At 45.1% G+C, this 26,403-nt stretch overlaps 1 protein-coding gene and 1 pseudogene across 1 annotated transcript; one reads left to right on the top strand and one right to left on the bottom strand.

Annotated features, from left to right (window-relative positions):
- Positions 1-335: 335 nt before the first annotated feature.
- LOC143440583 (DNA (cytosine-5)-methyltransferase 1-like) lies at positions 336-7,213 on the bottom strand. The gene is given in 10 exon segments (XM_076927400.1): positions 336-905; positions 908-1,856; positions 1,858-1,898; positions 1,900-4,011; positions 4,013-4,438; positions 4,440-4,519; positions 4,522-4,947; positions 4,986-5,032; positions 5,212-5,411; positions 7,208-7,213. Coding segments are annotated over 10 exon segments (4,857 nt in total).
- A 211-nt stretch (positions 7,214-7,424) lies between these two features.
- Positions 7,425-21,000, top strand: LOC143440582 (DNA (cytosine-5)-methyltransferase 1 pseudogene; annotated as a pseudogene).
- Positions 21,001-26,403: the final 5,403 nt, after the last annotated feature.

The following is a 26,403-nucleotide window of genomic DNA, read 5'->3' as shown; positions in this document are numbered from 1 at the left end:
TGTGTTCTCAATTTCTTTTTTATTTTGTTTTATTTTTATTTTATTTTTATTTATTTTTATTTTTTTGGGTGCTTTATGGATGCGCTTTATTTTGAAGAAATATTACAACATATAAAACTACATCAAGTCTCAAGTGCCACCTGCACAGTGGCAGATCTGATAGGATACATAATAAAAAACAAAACAAAAACAACAACAACAAAAAAAATCCTTAAAATTCAGAATGCACAAAGTACTACACGCCTTGTGGCTTGGTCACAAAACAAACGTCATACAAACAGCTTAGTGTCAGCCATGGCCACAGACACTGAGCACAAGACTTCAAATGATGGGGCTCAAAGGGTTAAAAACATCAGTGCACGTGGGGCTCTGGGTGAGAGCACTGCAGCTGAGGCACTCTCCTGAGCGCTGGCCAGCAGGCAGAGCTTAATCTCCAGGCCAATGGCTTTGGCCAGTGGTGGTGGCCCAGCATTACCCACCTGCCGGTGTCTGTCCAGGATGTTGCAGAAGAACTGGTAGGTGTCTGGAAAGCCCTGGGAGCGGGCACATTCCCGTGCGCTCACGACCCGGTGCTGCTCTGGGTGGAGCACTCGACCCTGCTTGCCCATGGGCTCAGGGTTGGTGACAATGGTGCTGAAGAAGCCATCCCACTCCAGACGCCTATAGAGGCCAGCCCAGTGGTTGTGCCGGTTCCAAGTGTGTGGCAGGCGCCAGGGGATGAGGGTGCTGAATTGTCTGACATTGGGGTCGCAGGGTTTGCCTTCTGCGCAGGAACAGACCCCACGCAGGGCCCCCGTGCTGCTGTAACCGTTCTTCACATCGTGGAAGGTGTACTTCAGCTTATGCGCTGTGAAGCCGTCTCTCAGCCGCACTTGGATGTTGGGCAGGGCACTTGGATGTTGGGCAGGTCACGCCAATCCGATCCTGGGAACAGTGGGATGTGCCGCATGCGGGCGGCCACCAGTGGGTTCATGTCCTTGCAGATATGGTCCCTGAGGATGGGCTGGTAGTGTGATCCTCGCAGCTGCCTCTGGAACCAGGACTATGGCTCTCCATTGTAGGAGATCTCGGGCGCCGAGGCTCCGTTCTGGATCTCAGGGAGGTCAGACTTGGTATCTCGCACCGTCATGGTTCGGAAGGGACACGAGCTCAGCCTCGTAACGTTGCTAACAAACTTCTTGTCATCCACCACAACACTCAGCTGGCAGGCACGGGGTGCAAACACATGCAGAGGTTTTGGGAACAGAGGCAGCTTCTCTCCTGGGGCTGCAGCCAAGATGATGGCCCTCCTTCGTGTCTGGGCCACACCATACTGTCCAGCCTGGAGCACACCAAAGGTGCACTGGTAGCCCATGCGGACCAGGCAGCGCAGTGTCAGCTTCAGCACCATGGAGCACCTGAAGGACACGAAGTTCCTGACATTCTCCAGAAGGAAGAATCGAGGCCGGTAGTAGTCACAGTAGCTGAGGAAGGAGACCACCAGGCAGTTTTTGAACTTGGAATAAGTATGGGAGTCGAAGCGGTTCATGCCACTGAAGCCCTGGCAGGGTGGCCCACCACACAGCATCTCCACATCGCCCTTCTGTGGCAGTCTTTGGTGCAGAGAGTTGGTCACCTCACCAGCCATGACCAGCTTAAGAAGCACGTTGCAGTCCTCTGTGAACACTGTGGTACCAGGGTTGTGCAGCCGAAATGCCTGGGCTGCCGGTTCCCACATCTCAATGGCCCACAGTGTCTCTGAGACGCCTGCTTGGTGGAATCCTTCCGGTAACCCTCCACAGCCAGAAAACACATCCAGGGTCCGAAGCTTGGGCAGTTTGATGGCTGCCTCCGGCTCTTTGGGCTCTGGTACCTGATGCTTTCCCTTTGTTCCCAGGGCTGCGGGCGTGGTTGGGGGGGGTCTTCAAAGCTTTTGGTCTTTGAATTGTAGGCCTCGAGGAAGTAGAAGCGGTCGGGGCCCCCATGGGAGTAGTCCTGGATGCTCTCCAGTAGGTCTTCTCCGTACTCCACAGTGCAGCGGCCTTGCACGTCGCTGAAGTTGACCACAGCTTCCTCGTCGCTCCAGTAGAGCAGGTTGATGTCAGCATGGTAGGTGGCCTGGATGGACTTGTGGGTGTTCTCAGGCCTGTAGAACTTGTACAGCCTGATCTTGATGTCCGCCCCGTTGACCTTGCTTTTCTTCTTGCCACAGTGGATCTCTTTTATCCGGCCGATGCGATAGGATTCTGGAGCATCCAGCCGGCCGATTCGATAGGGTTCTGGAGCGTCCAGGTTGCTCCCTTTGATGTAGTCAGAATACTTGAGGTAATGCTCGGGGTACAGGTTCTCAGTCACAGGATCCCTCTTTGAGCGTTTCACGGGGCTGGCCACTTTGATGTTGAAAGTAAAGGCCTCAGGAAGCAGGTACACACTGTCCGGGAGTCGGTAGACAACACCATTCTTGGTGATAGAACTGCAGTAGACCCGGCCATCCACCTCCTCAAGTTGCTCCAGGACCTTGGGCATTTCTTTTTGCCTCAGCTCAGCCAGCTGGATACAAGATAGGCAGAACTTGTGCTTGTCCTCTGTCGGCTGGGTCTTGGGTGGGGATTCAAACCTTGCGTATTCCTGGCAGTATGAGAGCTGGTAGAAGTAGGTCTTCCCATCCTCAGCCCCTGGCAACGTGGTCTCAGGGTCCATGCCTCCCTCCATGGCCCAGTTCTCGGAAGGCGCTTTGTAGATGACTTTAACCTTGCTGTGGATGGAGGAAAGCTGCATGTTCTCACACTCACCCACCAGGAACAGCTCCAGGGGGTCGGAGGTGGCTCCGAGGACTGTGTCCATCCCAGCACAGAACCGGTGTGCATGGAACATCTGGCCATTCTTGTCTTCCCACAGTGCTGTGACCCTGGCTAGATACAGTGGTTTGGAAGAATCGTCTGGAATGACGGAGACGCAGCTGCCCACCTCCAGCGTCTCCTCGTCGATGCTCACCTTCTGATAGTAAGTTCTGTTCTCTTCAATCTTCAGAGGCTTCCCAAGCCAGGAGATGCAATCCTTATTCTGCTTCTTCTTCTTCCCTTGATTCAACTTTTTGGGTGATGACATCTCTGGCACATCATCGGCTTCCTCGTCATCGTCTTCCTCCTTCACGGCCAAGTTAGGACACCTCCTCTTGAGGCAAGCCTGCTTACTCCGTCCAGTGCCACCAAACTTAACCATATCTTTGCACGCCTTGCACTTCCCACACTCAGGCTGCTGACAGACCTCACAGATGCCATACCAGCAGCGCTTTGAGGCATTCTCCTTGTCCTCCTTCTCAATCTGCTCTGAGAAGAAAGTGTCAAAGATCTGATAGACCAGCTTGGTGGTGGTGGCTTTTGTGGGAGCTTTGTCCTTCTCCTTGTTAGAACTGATGGTGTTACGCCTTGATGCTCGCCTCTGTCCCAGGGGGACACCGGCCAAATGGATCAGGGCTCTCATACAGGAAGACAGGAAGATGGGGGGGGGGGTCTCATCGTCATCCTTGGCTTTGTCATAACTTTCCACCTGGCTCGACACAAACTGGGTGTGGCGTAGGAGGGAGTCCTCTGTGAACCGGTTCACATTAATAGTAGAAGGAGGGACTGTGGTCTCGATCTTATTGATCAGATCCTCATAGACGGCATCAGGATTGCTCTGCAGGAACTCAACCACAATCTTGCTGATGTAAATTTTCTCCTGCATCAGCCCAAATATTGGCGCATACTCCTCACTGGGATCCATCAAAACCTATTCAGCAAATGCGGTGGAGAAGCCAATCAGCACCTTCTCGCCACCGTCAAAGCCGCTGATCCACCACTGATTGATTGGCCCAAGGTTTTTGCCATTAATTCCACCTTCTGGAGATGGATTTTCGTCATGAATTGCTTTGGCACAACCAGAAAAGTAGAGTTCAACGTTCTTCTCAATAAGACCAGTGTCGAAGGGACACAGGTGACCTCGACTGCAATACACACTGAAGGAAGTGAACTTATGCATGGGAGAGTTATCACAAGGCATCAAACCAAGATGAGTCAGAGTCATAGATGGACAGGTTCTCACTGGTTAACATCTGGGGTTCATCAACAGCATCCGCAGGGTGCTGCTGGTACTTCAGATTGGGGTCATCTAAGTACTGGCCACACTCAGGGCACTTTGGAGGGTTGACCTTTGGAATCACACTTTTGTTTTGAGCGGCTTTTCTCTCCACTCTGCTCTGTACAGGAATGGTGAGTGGTTCCAGTTTTTTACGTGTTGTTTTTCGTCTCTTCTCCTCCCTTTCATCCTCGTCTCTGTCCTCAGGAGTCTCTGGAGCTATCTGCTCTGGTTCTGCTTCTTTGGGTCTCCGTCTGGCGGCTAGATCTCTGGGTTGGCTTCTGGACCTGGAACTTCTTTTATCCTTTTCTTTGTCAACATCCATGTCCGAACGAGTTCCTTCCTGGTCTTGCTTCTCTGTCTGGTTCTTCTCTTGACCTTCGCCTCAATGCTAGCTCTCTGGTTTGACAACGAAGGCTCCTGCATCTTCCTGTTCACCTTGCTCTTCCTGAAACAGCTGGGATCCCGGCATTGCTCCTTCCGGTTTCTCCACAGACACTTCAGCACCACGCTCTGTGCTTGCAACTCTGCGTTTCTTATCCTGGTCTCTCTCCTCTACAACAGATTCATCTGAGTCTCTCTTTTCAGATTCTTCCTTGGGTTTCTGTTTAGCAGGGCCCTTCGTGAAGTGAGACGTGATGGTGGTCTGCCTGGTGGTTCTCCTTGTAGCCACCGAACCAGACGAAGCTTCGACTGCATGTCTCGTGTCCTTACAAATGGCCTCACTGTCCAACTTGCTTCTCCTGGGTCCCCGAGGCTTGGGCCTGGATCTTGGGGATCGGTTTGAGTCTGCCATTTCTGCTCTCCAGGTTGGCCGGCTCTGGTTGGCAGGACAACCGTTGGCTTTTTGAGCGAGAGAGAGAGAGAGAGAGAGAGAGAGAGAGAGAGAGAGAGAGAGAGAGATACATTCTCCAAGGACAAATCCTTATTTAAAAGACGCCGGGCGGTGGTGGCGCACGCCTTTGATCCCAGCACTTGGGAGGCAGAGGCAGGCGGATTTCTGAGTTCGAGGCCAGCCTGGTCTACAGAGTGAGTTCCAGGACAGCCAGGGCTACACAGAGAAACCCTGTCTCGAAAAAACAAACAAACAAACAAACAAACAAACAAACAAAAAGGGACTTGACTTTAGTCAGGTAGCCTTCCTCAGACAATTCCTCTTTATGTAATTTGGTTTCCAAGTCACATAACTGGCTCTTTATTTCTGTTTGCAGGAATTCATGCAGTAAGTTCAATTTCTCTTCCACACACTCCTTTTCTGTTAAGCCATCTCTTTCCAAGTCTTTGAGCCTTTTGGAAGTCACAAGCCGCAGCAGCCTCTGGTCACAAGCAACAAAGAGTGGGTGTGTTCTCAATTTCTTTGAGAGTGTTATTTATGTCCTTCTTAAAGTTTTCTATCATCATTAGAAGTGATTTCTATCATTAGAAGTGATATCTCAATTTCTTTAAGAGTGTTCTCAATTTCTTTGAGAGTGTTATTTATGTCCTTCTTAACGTTTTCTATCATCATTAGAAGTGATATCTATCATTAGAAGTGATTTCAAGCCGGGCGGTGGTGGTGCACGCCTTTAATCCCAGCACTTGGGAGGCAGAGGCAGGCAGATTTCTGAGTTCAAGGCCAGCCTGGTCTACAGAGTGAGTTTCAGGACAGCCAGGGCTACACAGAGAGACCCTGTCTCAAAAACCCCCCAAAAAGTGATTTCAAATCTGAATCTTGCTTTCCTTCTGTTATAGGGTATTCAGGACTTTCTATTGTGGGAGAACTAGGCTCTGATGCTTATGTTCTTGTGCTTGCCTTTCGCCATCTGGATCTCTTTAGTGCTACCTGCGCTGTCTCTGACTGGAGCCTATCTTTCCTATTATCTTTGTTGTGTTAGAACTTTTTGGAGTGGGTACTGCAGCTGGGGTTAGAGCTGAAGTCCAAGATCTGCTCAGTGCTCAGGCAAAGACTGGAAAGAACCAGTGCCCCTGGCCAGGAGTTTATTCCCGGGTCCCAGTGTGTCCCAGTTACTTTCTGTTTGGGGCAGGTGTTGCTGTCCCCTTACCTAAGATACTGCTGGGGTTAGAGCTATTGGGAGCACTGCCTCCTCTGGGTTTTGTGGGATTGGGTGCAGAGCTGTAGCCCAAGATCTGCTTAGTGCTCGGGTGCAGACTGGAAGCCTGTCAGTGCTCTTAACCACTCAGCCATCTCTCCAGCCCACAGTTACAGTATTTATATATTCTATAATCTGTCTGTTAAGTTTAATGTGAATGGAGAAAATTAGAACAAAAGAGAAACAGGAATGGGCAGATGGATATACTATTAAGAGTACCCTTTGCTCTTGCAACAGATCTGGGCTCAATTTTCAGTTATGGTGGTCCACAATCAACTGTAACTTTTAGAAAGTCTTTAACTTTGGGAGCCAAGGCAGGAATTCCAAACAAGGTAGGGACTTGGAGGCAGGAACGGAAGCAGAGAGCATGGAGCAGTGCTACTTCCTGGCTTTCTCCTCTTGGATTGCTCAACTTGCTTTTCTTCCTTATACATTCCAGGACCCAGGGTGGCACTTTCCACCGTGGGCTGGCCATTTTACATCAGTGATTAATAAACAATGCACTTCAGTCTTCCCTCCAGGTCAGTTTGATGGTATTTTCCCAATTGAGATTCCTTCCTCTACCATGACTGTAGCTTATTCATCAATGTGTGGGAGGGGTAAAGATGGAGGGCATATTAGAACAAATGAAGGGAAAGATGGGTGATACTGTGGCTGAAAAGTTTTAAATAGGGATGCATCCACGGGTTAGGAGGAGGACGGTGCAGGGATGGAGGGAAGATTCAGTAGGGTTAAAAACTATAATTAAGAGCTGGAGAGATGGCTTAGAGGTTAAGAGCATTGGCTGCTGTTTCTAAGGTCCCGAGTTCAATTCCCAGCAACCAGATGGTGCAAGGTGGCTCACAACCTCTGTAATGAGATCCCTCTTCTGGTGTGTCTGAAGAGAGCAATAGTGTATTCATACATGGATAAAATAAATAAATCTTTTAAAGAAGGATAATAAATCAATGTGGAAGCCTACTGGATTATATCCAAATAGAAAATTCCAAAAGGGAAACATAATAAAAATCAAATAAGAGTACCTTCATCATTCAACATAGGAAACATTTTCTTTACTATGTTAATGTAACATAAAATTTGATTGTTCCCATTGTCCCAGAACCAGGAACACACTGGATGATTGAAAATGTCAGTATAATTGTCTCCAAAGGGGAGCCTACTTGGGTCCAACTGTGAAGAATTCTGTCAGGTCTCCAGCGATCAAGTATAAAGATTTTCTCAAACTATTACTTGGCCAGGATGGATCATGACTCATGTCTACACACCTTGCCATACAACTGTTTCCCAAGTCTTACTTACCTCCAGTGCCCTGGTCAGTGAATGCTCTTCTCTATGATGAAATCTTAAAATGATGCTCTTTTATTTGGTAAACTGGCACACCCAAAGGTGTGTCCAAATGGGCATATATACAGATGGGTGTGTCCTAGATGGCCTATGTGCCCATCTTCCTAACACTCTCGTGATTAGAAACATGATTAAACCCACAGTACTTCATCTTGTTAACTCAGAAGTGAGCTTTGCACTTCGCTTTTATTCTTTTTCTTTTCCATGTGTGTAACATGGGTTTTCTTGTGTGTGTGTGTGTGTGTACATGTGAGTGTTGGGGTGCAAGTGGACTTGTAGATGGATGGGAGCATGTGGAGTCCAAAGGTTGATTTCTGTAATCATTCTCAAGCACTCTTGTACCTTAAATTTTTAAAAATTCTATGTGTGTGTGTGTGTGTGTGTGTGCATGCATGTATGTATGCGTGTGTCTGAGCATGCATGCAAATGTCTGTCCTTTTGAGCATTCATGCAAGTGTGTGTGTGTGTGTGTGTGTGTGTGTGTATGTGTGTAGTGCCACAGCTCACTTTCACTGTGTAGATCTGAGCAATTGGGATTATGTCTTCAGGCTTGGTGTCAAGTACCTCACCCTACCAAGCAAACTCATCAATTTCTATCTCATTCTCCTTGGGGCAGGGTTCCTCAATTAAACACAGTTCACTGACATGACTAGTCTTGATAATCAGCTTGCTCTGAGAAATCTCTTATCTCCACCCTGTCAGGGTAGAACTACAGGCAGATTTCTCATCCACCTGGAATTTAAGTGGATTCATGAGGATCTAAACTCTAAACATCACTGGGCATCACACAGTTTAAGCTAGCCGTTCTCAGCCTTCCTAATGCTGTGATCCTTTAATGCAGTTCTTCATGCTGCGGTGACCCCCAACCATAAAATTATTTTTGTGCTACTTCATAAATCTAGTTTGGCTACTATTATGAATCATAATGTAATTATCTGTGGTTTTGCAAGGTCTTAGGTGACTGTGAAAGGGTTGTTCAACTCCCAGGTTGAGAACCACTGCATTAACTGCTGAGACATTTCTCCAACCCTCAACTTTTCTTACAGCAGTGAAGCAGGCATGCCTGTGCTAGCTAATTAATCACATTTTCCCAAGTATAAGATCAGCTTAACATCCTTTATCTCACAGTTAAGGAAATGGCAGAAGAGAAGGCTAAGCATTGAGAGAGTGAGTCATGGATGGAGGGGAAAGATGCAGATTGTCCTCTGACCTCCTTATGTGTGTTGTGGCTTTGTGTAATGATTTAAGCAATTTGGTTCAGTATATAAGAAAATTCATTATGCTGAAATGAAGACATACCCTTCTAATAATCTCTCTCTCTCTCTCTCTCTCTCTCTCTCTCTCTCTCTCTCTCTCTCTCTCTCTCAGGTTATTTACATCATTAGGAGTCCAAAAGATGTTACTACATCTGGTTTTCATATACTAGAACATTTACCTGCTTTGAAAAATCAACAGACTTTTGATGAATTTATATATTTATCCCCATTGATGGTGACTGAAACATGGACCACAGAGTTTATATTTTGAAATATTGACAACACCAGAGATCTGTGTTGCATGTTTAAAAACTAAAGGGTGAAGGTGGAATGGAGATTAGACCTCATGTTAGGCCTGACACCTACTGGGCCATCTCATTAGCTTTTGGGATTTTATTCACCATGAAATATTACTTAATGAATATATGATTGTTTTATAAAATAGTTCTTTCAGGAACTTTGATTTTTATCCTTCTCTCTTTCAATGCTTTTCCAGTTCGAACCCCCAGAGGCAGGGCTGGAGAGATGGTTACATGGCTAAGCACAGCTTCTGCTTTTTCAGAGGACCCAGGTTCAGTTCTCAGCACCCACATAATGACTTAAAACCATCTGTTACTCTAGTTCTAAGATACGCTATGCCCTCTTTTGGTCCCTATGAACACATGTGGTGAACGTTCATGCATACCCACAAACATGAAATAAAGTTTAACATGAAATCATACACATAAAATAAGGTTAAAAAAATTTTTTTAAAACATAGGTAGTAAGCCTGTACAGTTTTTTCCTTTCACTAAATCACACACGAGATTTAATGACCAAAGTCATAATTGTAGTAGAGACCTCTAGAGGTGGAAACCCGACATCCCTCACCTTCCACAAAGTAAATATCATCTTCCAATAGGGAATACTAATAAATGTTTATGAGATATAAAGTTCAATAGTGTTTTTCTTTTCCTCTGCTGTCACTACAGTTCCTTATGGATTTTTGTTTAATCACATCCTTGCATGGATACCTAGGAAAGACATAGAAAACTTCCTACCAATGCGCTATGAGGAACTACAGAGGCTAATCTTTTATTCTGCTTCTTAGATTCCTTAGATCTTTTTCTCTGTCTATTTCTCTAGGGGTAAATGATCAAGTAAGTCTGTGGGGGACCATCATAGTTGGCATCTTACACTCCTGGAAGAAGAAACATCAATTGAGAAAATGCCTTCTTTGCATGCCTGTGGACAAGTGTGTGGGTCATTTTCTTGATTAATGTTTAATGTAGGAAGGCGGAGCCTACTGTGAGCAGTACTGGATCCATAGGCAGGTGGGCTTGGGATGTATGAGAAAGGTAGATGTGTAAGCCAGTCGGTGCAAATCAGTAAGCAGCATTCCTCTGTGATCTCTGCTTCAGTTCTTGCCTCAAGCCCTAAACCCACTGTCTGTGGCTTTCTTTGAGGAGCCCAGTTTGCTTCCTGGGAAATTGACATTTTTTTCATTCCCAAAGTTTTTTTTAAGACCTCTCAGTGCCTTGATAGCTTCTCAGTGGGGACCAGGGACAGTCACATGGGTTTGAAGTTAAAGTTTAGGCACAAGACATTTCATATAGACTGTCAGAGAATGTTCCAAGGCCAGGTCCCAAGCCAGACGTATGTACTGGCCCGCAGAAATGTCACCATTGTAAACAACATAGTATATGCAACAATTTTAATGCCAAAAGGAGTACTGGTTTTTCATATAACTCTCCTCTTCAAATGTACCTCTATTGGCTGATTTAATACAGTGACCTTTGAAATTCCAATTCCTTTCTATGGTAAACAGTGTTTTTAAACTTTTCCTGTTCTCTTGAGGGTTAGATGCATCTGAGTCCAGACCCGGCAGTCCTCTGTTGTATGTGTGTTGGGGGCTTCATAGCAGCTGGTGTATGCTGCCTGGTTGGTGGCTCAGTGTCTGAGAGATCTAGGGGTCCAGCTTAGTTGAGACTGCTGGTCTTCCTATGGGCTTGCCCTCCTCCTCAGAGTTTTTCATCTTTTCTCTAATTCAACCACAGAGATCAGCAGCTTCTGACCACTTGTTGGGTGTAAATATATCGGACTCTAATCTGCTTGTTGAGTCTTTCGGAGGGCAGTCATGATAGGCCCATTTTTGTGAGCACACCATAGCATCAGTAATGTCAGGCTTTGGGGCCTCCCCTTGAGCTGGATCCCAATTTGGGCTTGTTACTGGACATCCTTTTCCTCATGCACCTAACTAACCACCAGGAGACTTGAGGTCACAGGGAGTGGGGAGGTCTGATGGAGTTGGGGGAGTAGTGGTTGGGGACATCCTCTTGGAGATGGCAGGGAGGAGGTGTGGAACAGTCAGAGGGTGGACTAGGAGGGGGATAAAGTCTGGACTGTATTTGGCTTACTGTACAGGCTTATCAGGGGAAACTGATTGGACCTGTAAGCCAAATAAAACCCTTCCTCCCTCTCCATGCTGATTTTTGTCAGTGTTTTACTATAATAGCAACGGAATGAACATTAGAATGCTATGGTTTTGAGTTGCCTCTGGTTCACATTACAAAATCAGAGCAAAATGATTATTTTGCTTTGTGAACAAACAGGCAGACATATCTGTACCTACTTTGAAAAACTGAACTACAAGCAAAGTATTAATAATAAATCATCATTAAAAATAATTTACATTCATTTTTATTGTCTTGTATATATGAGTGTTTTCCCTTCATGTGTGTCTGTGCAGCACACATGGTGGTGTTTGAGTAGGAGATGGGCCTCCATGTATTGCTGAGAACCGAACCCGGGTCTTGAACACTGAGCCAACACTCCAGCCCATATACCACCATTTTAATGTCTCTTTCAAACATCTATGATGATGATGAATTTATTACTATTGGAGGGGACCAGCAGAAGAGAAGTGTATGCCTCCCTGAGAGCTTAACATCTTTAGTTAAAAGGAACCCATAGAAAGAGTAACACTTTTCCAGTTAGAACTCGAAACAGTTGGGGAATAGCTACAGCTCACCAGTTCAGTGCATTTGAGACTCTTGCAGTAGATAAGCATTTCTTTTTTTTAATTGGGTATTATATTTACATCTCAGATTTTATCCCCTTACCCCACTTCCCCCCACCACCCAGAAACCTCCTATTTCCCAGCATCCACATCAAACCCTTACTGGTGCCTGTAACTCCAGCTATGAGGGATCTAGTGTCCTCTGGTGGCATTGGCAGGTAACTGCACTCTTGTGTCCAACAAAAGAAAATTAAGGGGAGTATTGTGGGAGGGACTTGCAGGATGGGACTGGGCAGACAGGAGAGAGCAGGGCCAAGATGTTAAGTTAATAAGTAAATAAATTAATGGAAAACAAGACAATTAAAGAGAAGGTATTCTATTCTGTTAATGAAGAAATCTATGTTGAATTAAATGTATCAGAGTCAAATTGAAGCTGAATATTAGTGTAGGAATAAGTCAATTATTCCTATTAAGAAGCTCAACCGAACTGGTCAGAATATATTTTCTAGTTTTTGTAAACAATAATTTAGAGACTGGAGAGATGAATCAGACATTAATAACACTTACTAATCTTACCGAGGCCACGGGTCAGGTCCAACTTTCTAGCGCCCACATGGCAGCTCATAGCCACCTGCAGCTACAGTTCCAGAGGCTCTGGCACTCACCCTTTTTTTTCTTTTAGGATTTTCACTATTTAATATGGCCAACAATTATATTTAATCAAACCCCATAATCAATTACAAATAATAAAAAATTATCATAGAGTGCAATATTTTCATAGTTCTGTGAATGGGACAACAAAGAAATGTATCCTCTCAGAAAACAGCCTGAACACAGGAGCACACACGCTCAAAGGTTTACGGTCGGTCACAACTTCCAGCACAACAAAGTGGAAAGCTAAAAAACATAGACACTCACAGGCTTAGGCTACAACTATATTCTGACATCCCATCGAAAGGAAGGGAAATCCCAAGTTAAATGATTACAAGATGGGAACCACACGGAGATATATCTATGCTCCTTTGTGAGGTAGTAACAGTGTGATAATCCATCAAAGTGCAAAAAATTAGTGTCAACTGATTACAAGTTAGGGGCCATCTGGATAGAATTTTCTGTCTCCCTTTGTGATATAATCGAGGTGTTTTAGTTCTGAAAGTCCAGAGGTAGATTTTATTTTATTTTTTAATTTATTTTTATATTTTATTTACATTTCAGATGCCATCCCCTTTCCCCATTTCCCCTCCCTAGAAAACTCCTATCCCATGACCCTTTTCCTTTTTGCTTTTATACATTTTTAAAAAATGTTAATCAAAAGCTTTATAAGTTTGGTAATGCTCAATCAGAAGTGTAACCCAATACCAAACCTAGATATATAAACTATCTTTGACTGGTGGAAATGTGTGAACATCTGCCTCCATGCCCCCCTCTCTTTCTCTCTCTTTCTCTCTCTCATCACCTAGCTTCACCCTTCCTGTTAAAATAATTTTTTCTCTCAAAATGCAATTAGAGCATAATTATTCCTAATTGTACCAGTGAGGTACAAGATAGTCCTAATACCCAGTCCATCATTTTGTTGACTAATCAGAACCTCTGTCATCTCTCCTAACTAAAACACTTAGTTTTGATCCTGGCTTTTTCTTGGCTTTAGAATGAATGTCAGCTGAAAACCATCCACTCAAATCTTTTCTCTCAAAGTAAATAGCCAGGATTGGCTATGAGACTATAGGTCTTCAACCCCATCAGAAATCCAGAATGACTGAGTTAACTGAAGTTATGGGAAGCACTAAACATAGCTTCTAAGACTTAGCCAACTTATAGAGACTGCTGAACACCTGGAAAGCCCCTATACTACAATGTTGGAACATCAAATCTTCAGCCTTCTGGCCCAGAATCATCTGACAGACTTTAGTGATGCAGAATTATTAAGGGCTGATTACTCTGTCTAGGCAGATATAATCAGTCGACTATTCTGCAGGTGTGTCCTTTTCTGGACATTAATTTGTCTGTAGATGGAAAGAGGCAATTCTTGCCTAGTGGCTGTCACCGCACAACTGGAGTAACTCCAAGGATGCTCAATTTCTTCTTAGAATCCATGACAGGAAGCTGTCAGGAGCAGACAGGTCTCTAATCAAAATGAACATTAATATAGAAATATTTGTAACGTCAATTCTATGAACTTCTGACATTTTGAAAACCAACTATCCATGTAAGGTAACCTGGACTGTTGTCTGTTAACTCCTCTCAGCTATTTCTAAATAAAATATGGAAAACACCCTAATAATAAACTCAATGCCATGAATTTGCTATAGTCCCTTAACTCATAGGCTAACCATCCCAAATCAGTTAAAAAAGTTAAAGAAGGACTGGGTCTAAGCCTTGTATTCCTAAATGTGTTATATAGGCACAGTGCCTATGAGAGTAACAATATTAATCTCACTTTTATATCTATAAGAAGCTCGTACCAATGAAAACCTTAAATTTGAAATCAAAGTAAATTTTGTATCATTTAAGAAATTATAGCTTCATCTTGATATTAATTATACAGATTTCTACTAATAGGTTATGGCTATGCAATAAGTCCTAGCTAGTTCTCCCTGTTCCAACAAAACCACTACTTTTCCCTAGAAAGACAGACCCATATTAACCACCTTAGTCCCCAAGCCCAGGGAATAGGGGCGCTGACTCTTCTTTAACTTCTTCAAGCTGATTACGGGCATTGAGATATTAGAAGAGGGGTGGGGGGAAGAGTAAATTGATAAGCCTCTGATGCTGTGTCTTCACTGCATCCAGATGGAATTCCAGGACATCGGAGGTTTGAGCAGGTCTGCTCTGTACTCTTGATGAGTAGATACACCAAGACTGTGTATTCTGCAATATACAATTCTCAGAACAAGTTTTAGTATCCAAAAAAATTTTTTTTCCTAGAGGGCTGACATTTTTTAAAAGATGTTGGGTTCTAACAACTTTTTTCCCCTTTTAAAAATTGGTTGTAATATTTACATTTCAAATTTTATCTCCTTATCCCATTCCCCCCACCACCCAGGAACCCCTTATCCCATCCCCCCTCCTTGTGCTTCTATGAGGGTGTGTTTTTCCAGTTTCTATGATGCTGTTTCCATTAACATAAACTGCCTCCTAAATTTCTAAATCTTTCCCTTTGTGTTATGAAGTCTCCTATTTTTTCTTTATTTTTTTTCTCTTTTTTTCTCCTTTCCCCCCTTTTTCCCATCTCTTTTTTTAAGTTGGGTATTATATTTACCTTTCAGATTTTATCCCCTTACCCCACTCTCTCCCACCACCCAGAAACCTCCAATTCCATCCCCCCTCCTCATGCTTCTATGAGGCACTGCCTGCACCTACCCCCCCACTCCCCACTCCCCACCCTCACATTCCCCCTCCCCACTGTGTGTTCGTTTTTTTTGGGACCAAGAAACTCCTCTCCCACCTATGCTTGACAAGGCCATCCTCCCCTACATATACTGCTGGAGTCATGGGTTGGTCCCTATGTGTTCCCAGGCTGGTGGTTTAGACCCTGGGGGGCTCTGGTTGTTTGGTATTGTTGCTTTCCTCCTGGGGTCACAAACCCTTTCTGCTCTTTCAGTCTTTTCTCTAAGTTCTCCATTGGGAAACCCTTGATCATATCAGTGGTTAACTGTGAGCATCGTCCTCTGAATGTTAGTCTTTGGCAGACCTCTAAGGAGACAGCTATATCATATTCTTGACAGCATGCACTTCCAGCCATCCACATCAGTGTCTAGCTTAGGTGACTGTACATGAGATGAATACTCAGGTGGACTGGTCTCCTGATGGCCCCTCCTTCAGTTTCTGTCCCATGTTTTGTTTCCATATTTGCTCCCTTGAGCATTTTTGTTACTTGTTCTAAGTAGAACTGAGGCATCCCCTCTTGGTCTTCCTTCTTCATGAGCTTCGTGTGGTCTGTGGGTTGAGTCTTTGCTATTCCAAGCTTTTGGGCTAACATCCGCTTAACAGTGAGTAAATACCATGTGTGTTCTTTTGTAATTGGGTTAACTCACTCAGGATGATAATTTCCAGATCCATCCATTTACCTAAAAATTTCTCAAATTCATTATTTTTAATAGCTGAGTAATACTCCATTGTGTAAATGTACACGTTTTTTGTATCCAATCCTCTGTTGAGGGACATCTTGGTTCTTTCCAGCTTCTGGCTATTATAAATAAGGCTGCTATGAACATAATGGAGCATATGTCCTTGTCATATGTTGGAGCATCTTCTGGGTATATGCCCACGAGTGGTATAGCTGGATCCTCAGGTAATGCTATGTCCAGTTTTCTGAGGAACAGCCAGACTGATTTCCAGAGTGGTTGTACCAGCTTGAAATCCCACCAACAATGGAGGAGTGTTCCTCTTTCTCCACATCCTCGCCAGCATCTACTATCACCTGAGTTTTTGATCTTAGCCATTCTGATTGGTGTGAGGTAGTATCTCAGGGTTGTTTGGATTTGCATTTCCCTTATAACTAAGGATGTTGAGCATTTCTTAAGGTGCTTCTCAGCCATTCGAGTTTCCTCTGTTAAGAATTCTTTGTTTAGCTCTGTACCCCATTTTTAAATAGGGTTATATGGTTGTCTGGAGTATAATTTCTTGAGTTCTTTGTATATCTTGTATATTAGCCCTCTATCGGATGTAGGATTGGTTAAGATCTTTTCCCAATCTGTTGGTTGCCGTTTTGTCTTATTGACAATGTTCTTTACCTTACAGAAGCTTTGCAATTTTATGAGGTCCCATTTGTCAATTCTTGGTCTTAGAACATAAGCCATTGGTGTTCTGTTCAGGAACTTTCCCCCTGTGCCTAGGTATTCGAGGGTCTTTCCCACCTTCTCTTCTATTAGTTTCAGTGTATCTGGTTTTAAGTGAAGGTCTTTTATCCACTTGGATTTGAGCTTTGTACAAGGGGATAAGAATGGATTGATTTGCATCCTTCTACATGTTGACCTCCAGTTGAACCAGCACCATTTGCTGAAAATGCTGTCCGTTTTCCGTGAACAGGAAGATGCAGGAGCCTTCGTCGTCAAACCAGAGAGCTAGCATTGAGGCGAAGGTCAAGGGAAGAACCAGACAGAGAAGCAAGACCAGGAACTCGTTCGGACATGGATGATGACCAAAAAAAGGATAAAAGAAGTTCCATGTCCAGAAGCCAACCCAGAGATCTAGCCGCCAGACGGAGACCCAAAGAAGCAGAGCCAGAGCAGATAGCTCCAGAGAGTCCTGAGGACAGAGACGAGGATGAAAGGGAGAAGAGACGAAAAACAACACGTAAAAAACTGGAACCACTCACCATTCCTATACAGAGCAGAGTGGAGAGAAAAGCCGCTCAAAAACAAAAGTGTGATTCCAAAGGTCAACCCTCCAAAGTGCCCTGAGTGTGGCCAGTACTTAGATGACCCTGATCTGAAGTACCAGCAGCACCCTGCGGATGCTGTGGACGAACCCCAGATGTTGACCAGTGAGAAGCTATCCATCTATGACTCCGACTCGTCTTGGTTTGATGCCTTGTGATAACTCTCCCATGCATAAGTTCACTTCCTTCAGTGTATATTGCAGTCGAGGTCACCTGTGTCCCTTCGACACTGGTCTTATTGAGAAGAACGTTGAACTCTACTTTTCTGGTTGTGCCAAAGCAATTCATGACGAAAATCCATCTCCAGAAGGTGGAATTAATGGCAAAAACCTTGAGCCAATCAGTGGTGGATCAGCAGCTTTGACGGCGGCGAGAAGGTGCTGATTGGCTTCTCCACCGCATTCGCTGAATATGTTTTGATGGATCCCAGTGAGAAGTATGCGCCAATATTTGGGCTGATGCAGGAGAAAATTTACATCAGCAAGATTGTGGTTGAGTTCCTGCAGAGCAATCCTGATGCCGTCTATGAGGATCTGATCAATAAGATCGAGACCACTGTCCCTCCTTCTACTAATAATGTGAACTGGTTCACAGAGGACTCCCTCCTACACCACGCCCAGTTTGTGGTGAGCCAGGTAGAAAGTTAAGCCAAGGATGACGATAAGACCCACCCCCCCATCTTCCTGTCTTCCTGTATGAGAGCCCTGATCCATTTGGCCGGTGTCCCCCTGGGACAGAGGCGAGCATCAAGGCGTAACATCATCAGTTCTAACAAAGAGAAGGGCAAAGCTCCCACAAAAGCCACCACCACCAAGCTGGTCTATCAGATCTTTGACACTTTTTTCTCAGAGCAGATTGAGAAGGAGGACAAGGAGGACAAGGAGAATGCCTCGAAGCGCCACTGGTGTGGCATCTGTGAGGTCTGTCAGCAGCCTGAGTGTGGGAAGTGCAAGGCGTGCAAAGATATGGTTAAGTTTGGTGGCACTGGACAGAGTAAGCAGGCTTGCCTCAAGAGGAGGTGTCCTAACTTGGCCGTGAAGGAGGAAGACGATGACGAGGAAGCCGATGATGATGTGCCAGAGATGCCATCACCCAAAAAGTTGAATCAAGGGAAGAAGAAGAAGCAGAATAAGGATCGCATCTCCTGGCTTGGGAAGCCTTGTGAAGATTGAAGAGAACAGAACTTACTATCAGAAGGTGAGCATCGGCGAGGAGACGCTGGAGGTGGGCGGCTGTGTCTCCGTCATTCCAGACGATTCTTCCAAACCACTGTATCTAGCCAGGGTCACAGCACTGTGGGAAGACAAGAATGGCCAGATGTTCCATGCACACTGGTTCTGTGCTGGGACGGACACAGTCCTGGAGCCACCTCCGACCCCCTGGAGCTGTTCCTGGTGGGTGAGTGTGAGAACATGCAGCTTTCCAACATTCGCAGCAAGGTTAAAGTCATCTACAAAGCACCTTCCGAGAACTGGGCCATGGAGGGAGGCATGGACCCTGAGACCACGTTGCCAGGGGCTGAGGATGGGAAGACCTACTTCTACCAGTTCTCGTACTGCCAGGAATACGCAAGGTTTGAATCCCCACCCGAGACCCAGCCGACAGAGGACAAGCACAAGTTCTGCCTATCTTGTATCCGGCTGGCTGAGCTGAGGCAAAAAGAAATGCCCAAGGTCCTGGAGCAACTTGAGGAGGTGGATGGCCGGGTCTACTGCAGTTCTATCACCAAGAATGGTGTTGTCTACGGACTTGGGGACAGTGTGTACCTGCTTCCTGAGGCCTTTACTTTCAACATCAAAGTGGCCTGCCCCGTGAAACGCTCAAAGAGGGATCCTGTGACTGAGAACCTGTACCCCGAGCATTACCTCAAGTATTCTGACTACATCAAAGGGAGCAACCTGGACGCTCCAGAACCGTATCGCATCGGCCGGCTGGATGCTCCAGAATCCTATCGCATCGGCCGGATAAAAGAGATCCACTGTGGCAAGAAGAAAGGCAAGGTCAACAGGGCAGACATCAAGATCAGGCTGTACAAGTTCTACAGGCCTGAGAACACCCACAAGTCCATCCAGGCCACCTACCATGCTGACATCAACCTGCTCTACTGGAGCGACGAGGAAGCTGTGGTCAACTTCAGCGACGTGCAAGGCCGCTGCACTGTGGAGTACGGAGAAGACCTGCTGGAGAGCATCCAGGACTACTCCCATGGGGGCCCCGACCGCTTCTACTTCCTCGAGGCCTACAATTCAAAGACCAAAAGCTTTGAAGACCCCCCCCCCCAACCACGCCCGCAGCCCTGGGAACAAAGGGAAAGCATCAGGTACCAGAGCCCAAAGAGCCGGAGGCAGCCATCAAACTGCCCAAGCTTCGGACCCTGGATGTGTTTTCTGGCTGTGGAGGGTTATCGGAAGGATTCCACCAAGCAGGCGTCTCAGAGACACTGTGGGCCATTGAGATGTGGGAACCGGCAGCCCAGGCATTTCGGCTGCACAACCCTGGTACCACAGTGTTCACAGAGGACTGCAACGTGCTTCTTAAGCTGGTCATGGCTGGTGAGGTGACCAACTCTCTGCACCAAAGACTGCCACAGAAGGGCGATGTGGAGATGCTGTGTGGTGGGCCACCCTGCCAGGGCTTCAGTGGCATGAACCGCTTCGACTCCCATACTTATTCCAAGTTCAAAAACTGCCTGGTGGTCTCCTTCCTCAGCTACTGTGACTACTACCGGCCTCGATTCTTCCTTCTGGAGAATGTCAGGAACTTCGTGTCCTTCAGGTGCTCCATGGTGCTGAAGCTGACACTGCGCTGCCTGGTCCGCATGGGCTACCAGTGCACCTTTGGTGTGCTCCAGGCTGGACAGTATGGTGTGGCCCAGACACGAAGGAGGGCCATCATCTTGGCTGCAGCCCCAGGAGAGAAGCTGCCTCTGTTCCCAAAACCTCTGCATGTGTTTGCACCCCGTGCCTGCCAGCTGAGTGTTGTGGTGGATGACAAGAAGTTTGTTAGCAACGTTACGAGGCTGAGCTCGTGTCCCTTCCGAACCATGACGGTGCGAGATACCAAGTCTGACCTCCCTGAGATCCAGAACGGAGCCTCGGCGCCCGAGATCTCCTACAATGGAGAGCCATAGTCCTGGTTCCAGAGGCAGCTGCGAGGATCACACTACCAGCCCATCCTCAGGGACCATATCTGCAAGGACATGAACCCACTGGTGGCCGCCCGCATGCGGCACATCCCACTGTTCCCAGGATCGGATTGGCGTGACCTGCCCAACATCCAAGTGCCCTGCCCAACATCCAAGTGCGGCTGAGAGACGGCTTCACAGCGCATAAGCTGAAGTACACCTTCCACGATGTGAAGAACGGTTACAGCAGCACGGGGGCCCTGCGTGGGGTCTGTTCCTGCGCAGAAGGCAAACCCTGCGACCCCAATGTCAGACAATTCAGCACCCTCATCCCCTGGCGCCTGCCACACACTTGGAACCGGCACAACCACTGGGCTGGCCTCTATAGGCGTCTGGAGTGGGATGGCTTCTTCAGCACCATTGTCACCAACCCTGAGCCCATGGGCAAGCAGGGTCGAGTGCTCCACCCAGAGCAGCACCGGGTCGTGAGCGCACGGGAATGTGCCCGCTCCCAGGGCTTTCCAGACACCTACCAGTTCTTCTGCAACATCCTGGACAGACACCGGCAGGTGGGTAATGCTGGGCCACCACCACTGGCCAAAGCCATTGGCCTGGAGATTAAGCTCTGCCTGCTGGCCAGCGCTCAGGAGAGTGCCTCAGCTGCAGTGCTCTCACCCAGAGCCCCACGTGCACTGATGTTTTTAACCCTTTGAGCCCCATCATTTGAAGTCTTGTGCTCAGTGTCTGTGGCCATGGCTGACACTAAGCTGTTTGTATGACGTTTGTTTTGTGACCAAGCCACAAGGCGTGTAGTACTTTGTGCATTCTGAATTTTAAGGATTTTTTTTGTTGTTGTTGTTTTTGTTTTGTTTTTTATTATGTATCCTATCAGATCTGCCACTGTGCAGGTGGCACTTGAGACTTGATGTAGTTTTATATGTTGTAATATTTCTTCAAAATAAAGCGCATCCATAAAGCACCCAAAAAAATAAAAATAAATAAAAATAAAATAAAAATAAAACAAAATAAAAAAGAAATTGAGAACACAGGGAAACAGGTAGAAGCCCTTAAAGAGGAAACACAAAAATCCCTTGAAGAATTACAAGAGAACACAACCAAACCGGTGAAAGAATTGAACAAAACAATCCAGGACATAAAAATGAAAATAGAAACAATAAAGAAATCACAAAGGGAGACTACCCTGGAGATTGAAAACCTAGGGAAAAAATCAGGAGTCATAGATGCAAGCATCACCAACAGAAGAGATAGAAGAGAGAATCGCAGGTGCAGAAGATGCCATAGAAAATATTGACACAACTGTCAAAGAAAATGCAAAGTACAAAAAGTTCCTAACCCAAAACGTGCAGGAAATCCAGGACACAATGAGGAGACCAAACCTAAGGATAATAGGTATAGATGAGAGTGAAGATTCCCAACTTAAAGGGCCAATAAATATCTTCAACAAAATTATAGAAGAAAACTTCCCTAATCTAAAGAATGAGATGCCCATAAACATACAAGAAGCCTATAGAACAACAAATAGACTAGACCAGAAAAGAAATACCTCTCGTCACATAATAAAATTCCAAATGCACAAAACAAAGAAAGAATATTAAAAGTAGTAAGGGAGAAAGGCCAAGTAACATATGAAGGCAGACCTATCAGAATTACATCAGACTTCTCAAAAGAGACTGTAAAAGCCAGAAGATGCTGGACAGATGTCATACAGACCCTAAGAGAACACAAATGCCAGCCCAGGCTACTATACGCAGCAAAATTCTCAATTACTGTAAATGGAGAAACCAAGATATTCCATGACAAAAACAAATTTACATAATATCCTTCCACAAATCCAGCCCTACAAAGGATAATAGATGAGCCGGGCGGTGGTGGCGCACGCCTTTGATCCCAGCACTTGGGAGGCAGAGGCAGGCGGATTTCTGAGTTCGAGGCCAGCCTGGTCTACAGAGTGAGTTCCAGGACAGCGAGGGCTACACAGAGAAACCCTGTCTCGAAAAACCAAAAAAAAAAAAAAAAGAAAGAAAAATCAAAGATAATAGATGGAAAACTCCAACACAAGGAAGGAAACTACACCATAGAAAAAGAAAGTAATCTTCTTTCAACAAACCCAAAGATAGCCACACAAACATAATTCCACCTCTGACGACAAAAATAACAGGAAGCAACAATCGCTTTTACTTCATATCTCTTAACATCAATGGACTCGATTCCCCAATAAAAAGACATGGACGAGCCGACTGGATACATAAACAAGACACAGCATTTTGCTGCATACAGGAAATGCACCTCGGTGACAGACACTACCTCAGAGTAAAAGGTTGGAAAATTTTTTCCAAGCAAATGGTCCCAAGATACAACCTGGAGTAGCCATTCTATTATCGAATAAAATCAACTTTCAACCAAAAGTTATCAAAAAAGATAAGGAAGGACACTTCATACTCATCAAAGAAAAAGAATCCACCAACATGAACTCTCAATTCTGAATATCTATGCCCCAAGTGCAAGGGCACTCACATTCATAAAAGAAACTTTACTGAAGCTCAAAGCACACATTGCACCTCACACAATAATAGTGGAAGACTTCAACACCCCACTCTCAGCAATGGACAGATCATGGAAACAGAAACTAAACAGAGATATAGTGAAACTACCAGAACTTATTAACCAAATAGATTTAGCAGGTATCTATAGAACATTTCATCCTAAAACAAAAGAATATACCTTCTTCTCAGCACCTCATGGTACCTTCTCCAAAACTGACCATATAATCTGTCACAAAACAGGCTTCAACAGGTACAAGAAGATTAAAATAATTCCATACATCCTATCAGATCACCATGGACTAAGGCTGGTCTTCAATAAAAACAAAAACAAGAGAAAGCTGGCACACACATGGAAGCTGAACAATGCTCTACTCAATGATAACTTGGTCAAGGAAGAAAACAAAAAGAAGAAATTAAAGACTTTTTAGAATTTAATGAAAATGAAGGCACAACATACCAAAACTTATGGGACCCAAGGAATGCAGTGCTAAGAGGAAAACTCATACTACCTCTGAGAGCCTCCAAAAATACTGGAGAGAGCATACACTAGCAGCTTGACAGCACACCAGAAAGCTCTAGAACAAAAAGAAGCAAATACACCCAAGAGGAGTAGATGGCAGGAAATAATCAAACTCGGGGCTGAAATCAACCAAGTAGAAACAAAAAGCACTATACAAAGAATCAATATAACTAGGAGCTGGTTCTTTGCAAAAATCAACGAAGGATAAGCCCTTAGCCAGACTAACCAGAGGGCACAGAGACAGTATCCAAATTAATAAAATCAGAACTGAAATGGGAGACATAACAATAGAAACTGAGGAAATTCAAAAAAATCATCAGATCCTACTACAAAGCCTATACTCAACAAAACTGGAAAATCTGGATGAAATGGACGATTTCCTAGACAGATATCAGGTACCAAAGTTAAATCAGGATCAGATAAACCATCTAAACAGTCCCACAACCCCTAAAGAAATAGCAAGAGTCATTAAAAATCTCCCTACCAAAAAAGCCCAGGACCAGATGATTTTAGTGCAGAATTCTATCAGACCTTCCAAGAATACCTAATACCAATTGTCTATAAACTATTCCACTAAATAGAAACAGAGGAACACTACCCAATTTGTTCTATGAAGCAACAATTCTGCTTATACCTAAATCACACAAAGACCCAACAAAGAAAGAGAACTTTAGACCAATTTCCCTGGTGGCAGCCTGCCTCTGGTTGCCAAGGACCTGCCTCGGCTTGGAGGGTGGTTCTGAGGAAGTGGTATTTGCAAGAAACAAAAAGAATGACTTGAAGTCACTTATGTGGTACAAGCTGACAGCCTTGTGTTCTGCTGACACAGCTTTCTGAAGAGACCCAGACAGCTCATCTCTACAGACCAAATCCCAATCTTTTATTTATAAATAAATTTAACCATCTTCCCCAAGACCACCCACTCAGAAGTGACTCCAGGCACAATGGGTTTCATCCTCCCACATCAATCAAGCAATTGCCTCAGACACTTGCCCACAGGCCGCCCTGATGGAGATAATTCCTCACGTGAGGTTTCCTCTTCTCATGGGACTCTTGCTGATATTAGGTTGACAAAGACTAACCCAAACACAGATTTTACACTTTGTCAATTCTCTGCAATTGTTCTTTGAGCTTTTAATTTGATACTGCCCATTGCTAAGCCAGCAGGTCTTAGGCTTGTCTGTGTATGGAAGCCATGTGGAGTTTTTTTAATTCCTTAAATGCCTGGAGAGATAGCTTATCAGTTAAGATCACTGGGTGTTTGTTCTTCTAGAAGACCCTAGTTCAATTACAGCATCCAAATGACAACTCATGACTATCTGCAACTCCAATTCTAGGGGATCAGACCTCTTTACTTACCTCCTTAGATACCAGACACTTGTGGTACACATAAACACACACACACAGAGATACGATCCACACACAAAAATAAGTTTATATTTTTTAAATTTAAAAACCTTTAATTTAAAATTCAAATTTGTATTTATGCCGGGTGGTGGTGGCACACGCCTTTAATCCCAGCGCTTGGGAGGCAAAGGCAAGCAGATTTCTGAGTTCGAGGCCAGCCTGGTCTACAGAGTGAGTTCCAGGACAGCCAGGACTATACAGAGAAACCCTGTCTCAAAAAAACAAAAAACAAAAAAAAAAAAAATCAAATTTGTATTTATTTTATGTGAATGATTGGTCACCTGCATGCAACATTGTGATTGTAGAGGACAGAAAAGTTTGTGGAATCCCCTGGAACTGCAGTTACAGCCACCTCTGGGAGCTGGGAACAAAATCTGAAGAACAGTCAGTTCTCTTAAAGGCTGAGCCGTCACTACAACTCCAAAAATAAATGTTAACAAACACTGCTTTCAGCCATGAGAAGCCCTAAAGCTGCACTACCAGGACCCCACAAAGAAAGCTTGAGGAAGGCAATCGATGCATTTACAAGAAGATTTTATTAGTCCAATGCATTGGGGCCACTTGCTCACGCAGGAGAAGAATTGGCAGTGAATGCACTCAGGCAGAAGCCTATATACAGTTTGAACAAGGCAGGTGTTTTAGCAATAAACTGGTCAGTTGGCATTGGTGGGCTTTGGGGAACCCTCTAACGGGGAGCTGCCTGCTGTCAGACGGCTCCATACGTCTGATAATCAGTGGTTTTTCTTGGAACTGTGTGTCTTCACCCTTTTTGGAAAGGGAGGGATCCTGTGGTTTTTCTTCAGACCTTGTGGCCTCACCCTTCTGGGGAGGCAGGGGGTCAGGGTGTAATTTTCCACTGACATGGACTTTACAGTGGTGCATGCCTTTAATCCCTTTAATCCCAGCACACTAGAGGCAGAGGCAGTAAACTCTCCAAGTTTGAAGCTGACCTGGTCTACAGAGTAGTTCCAGGATAGCCAGCCTACACAGAGAAACCCTGACTCAAAAAAAAAAAAAAAAAACCAGAAGAAAAAAGAAAAGAAAAAAGAAAAGAAAAAAGAAAAGAAAAAAGCTGTTACATCCTGTAGGCATAGACTTAACAGCCCTGTATAGGATTTCGAGGGGTTTGCTTTGAGGAGAGGTTAATGTAGCTCAGGCTATCCTGGAACTTAACTGAGGCTAGCTACATGATCTTATGGTGAAGCTGATTCTCCTGCCTCAGATTCCTAACTACTGGAATTTCAAGCAGCATTACTAAGATCTACCACTTCTGGCACACGCCTTTAATCCCAGCACTTGGGAGGCAGAGGCAGGTGGATTTCTGAGTTCAAGGCCAGCCTGGTCTACAGAGTGAGTTCCAGGTTAGCCAAGGCTATACAGAGAAACCCTGTCTCAAAAAAAAAAAAAAAAAAAATCTACCACTTCATTATTCAAAAGATGTATTCAGGGGGCCAGAGAGACATGGGAGCAGTTAAGAGCAGCTGGCTGCTCTTCCAGGGGACTGAGGTTCAAGACCCACATGACCCACATAGTAGCTCACAACTGTCTGTATCTTCAGTCCCTAGGGAGGCTAAGGTGTTCTTCTGGCCTCCACTGTGCATTGCACACATGCAGTACAGAGACAT

This window comes from Arvicanthis niloticus, chromosome 30 (assembly GCF_011762505.2).
Source record: "Arvicanthis niloticus isolate mArvNil1 chromosome 30, mArvNil1.pat.X, whole genome shotgun sequence".
Classification (NCBI taxonomy): domain Eukaryota; kingdom Metazoa; phylum Chordata; class Mammalia; order Rodentia; family Muridae; genus Arvicanthis; species Arvicanthis niloticus.
This window is presented reverse-complemented; position numbering and strand designations above follow the sequence as displayed.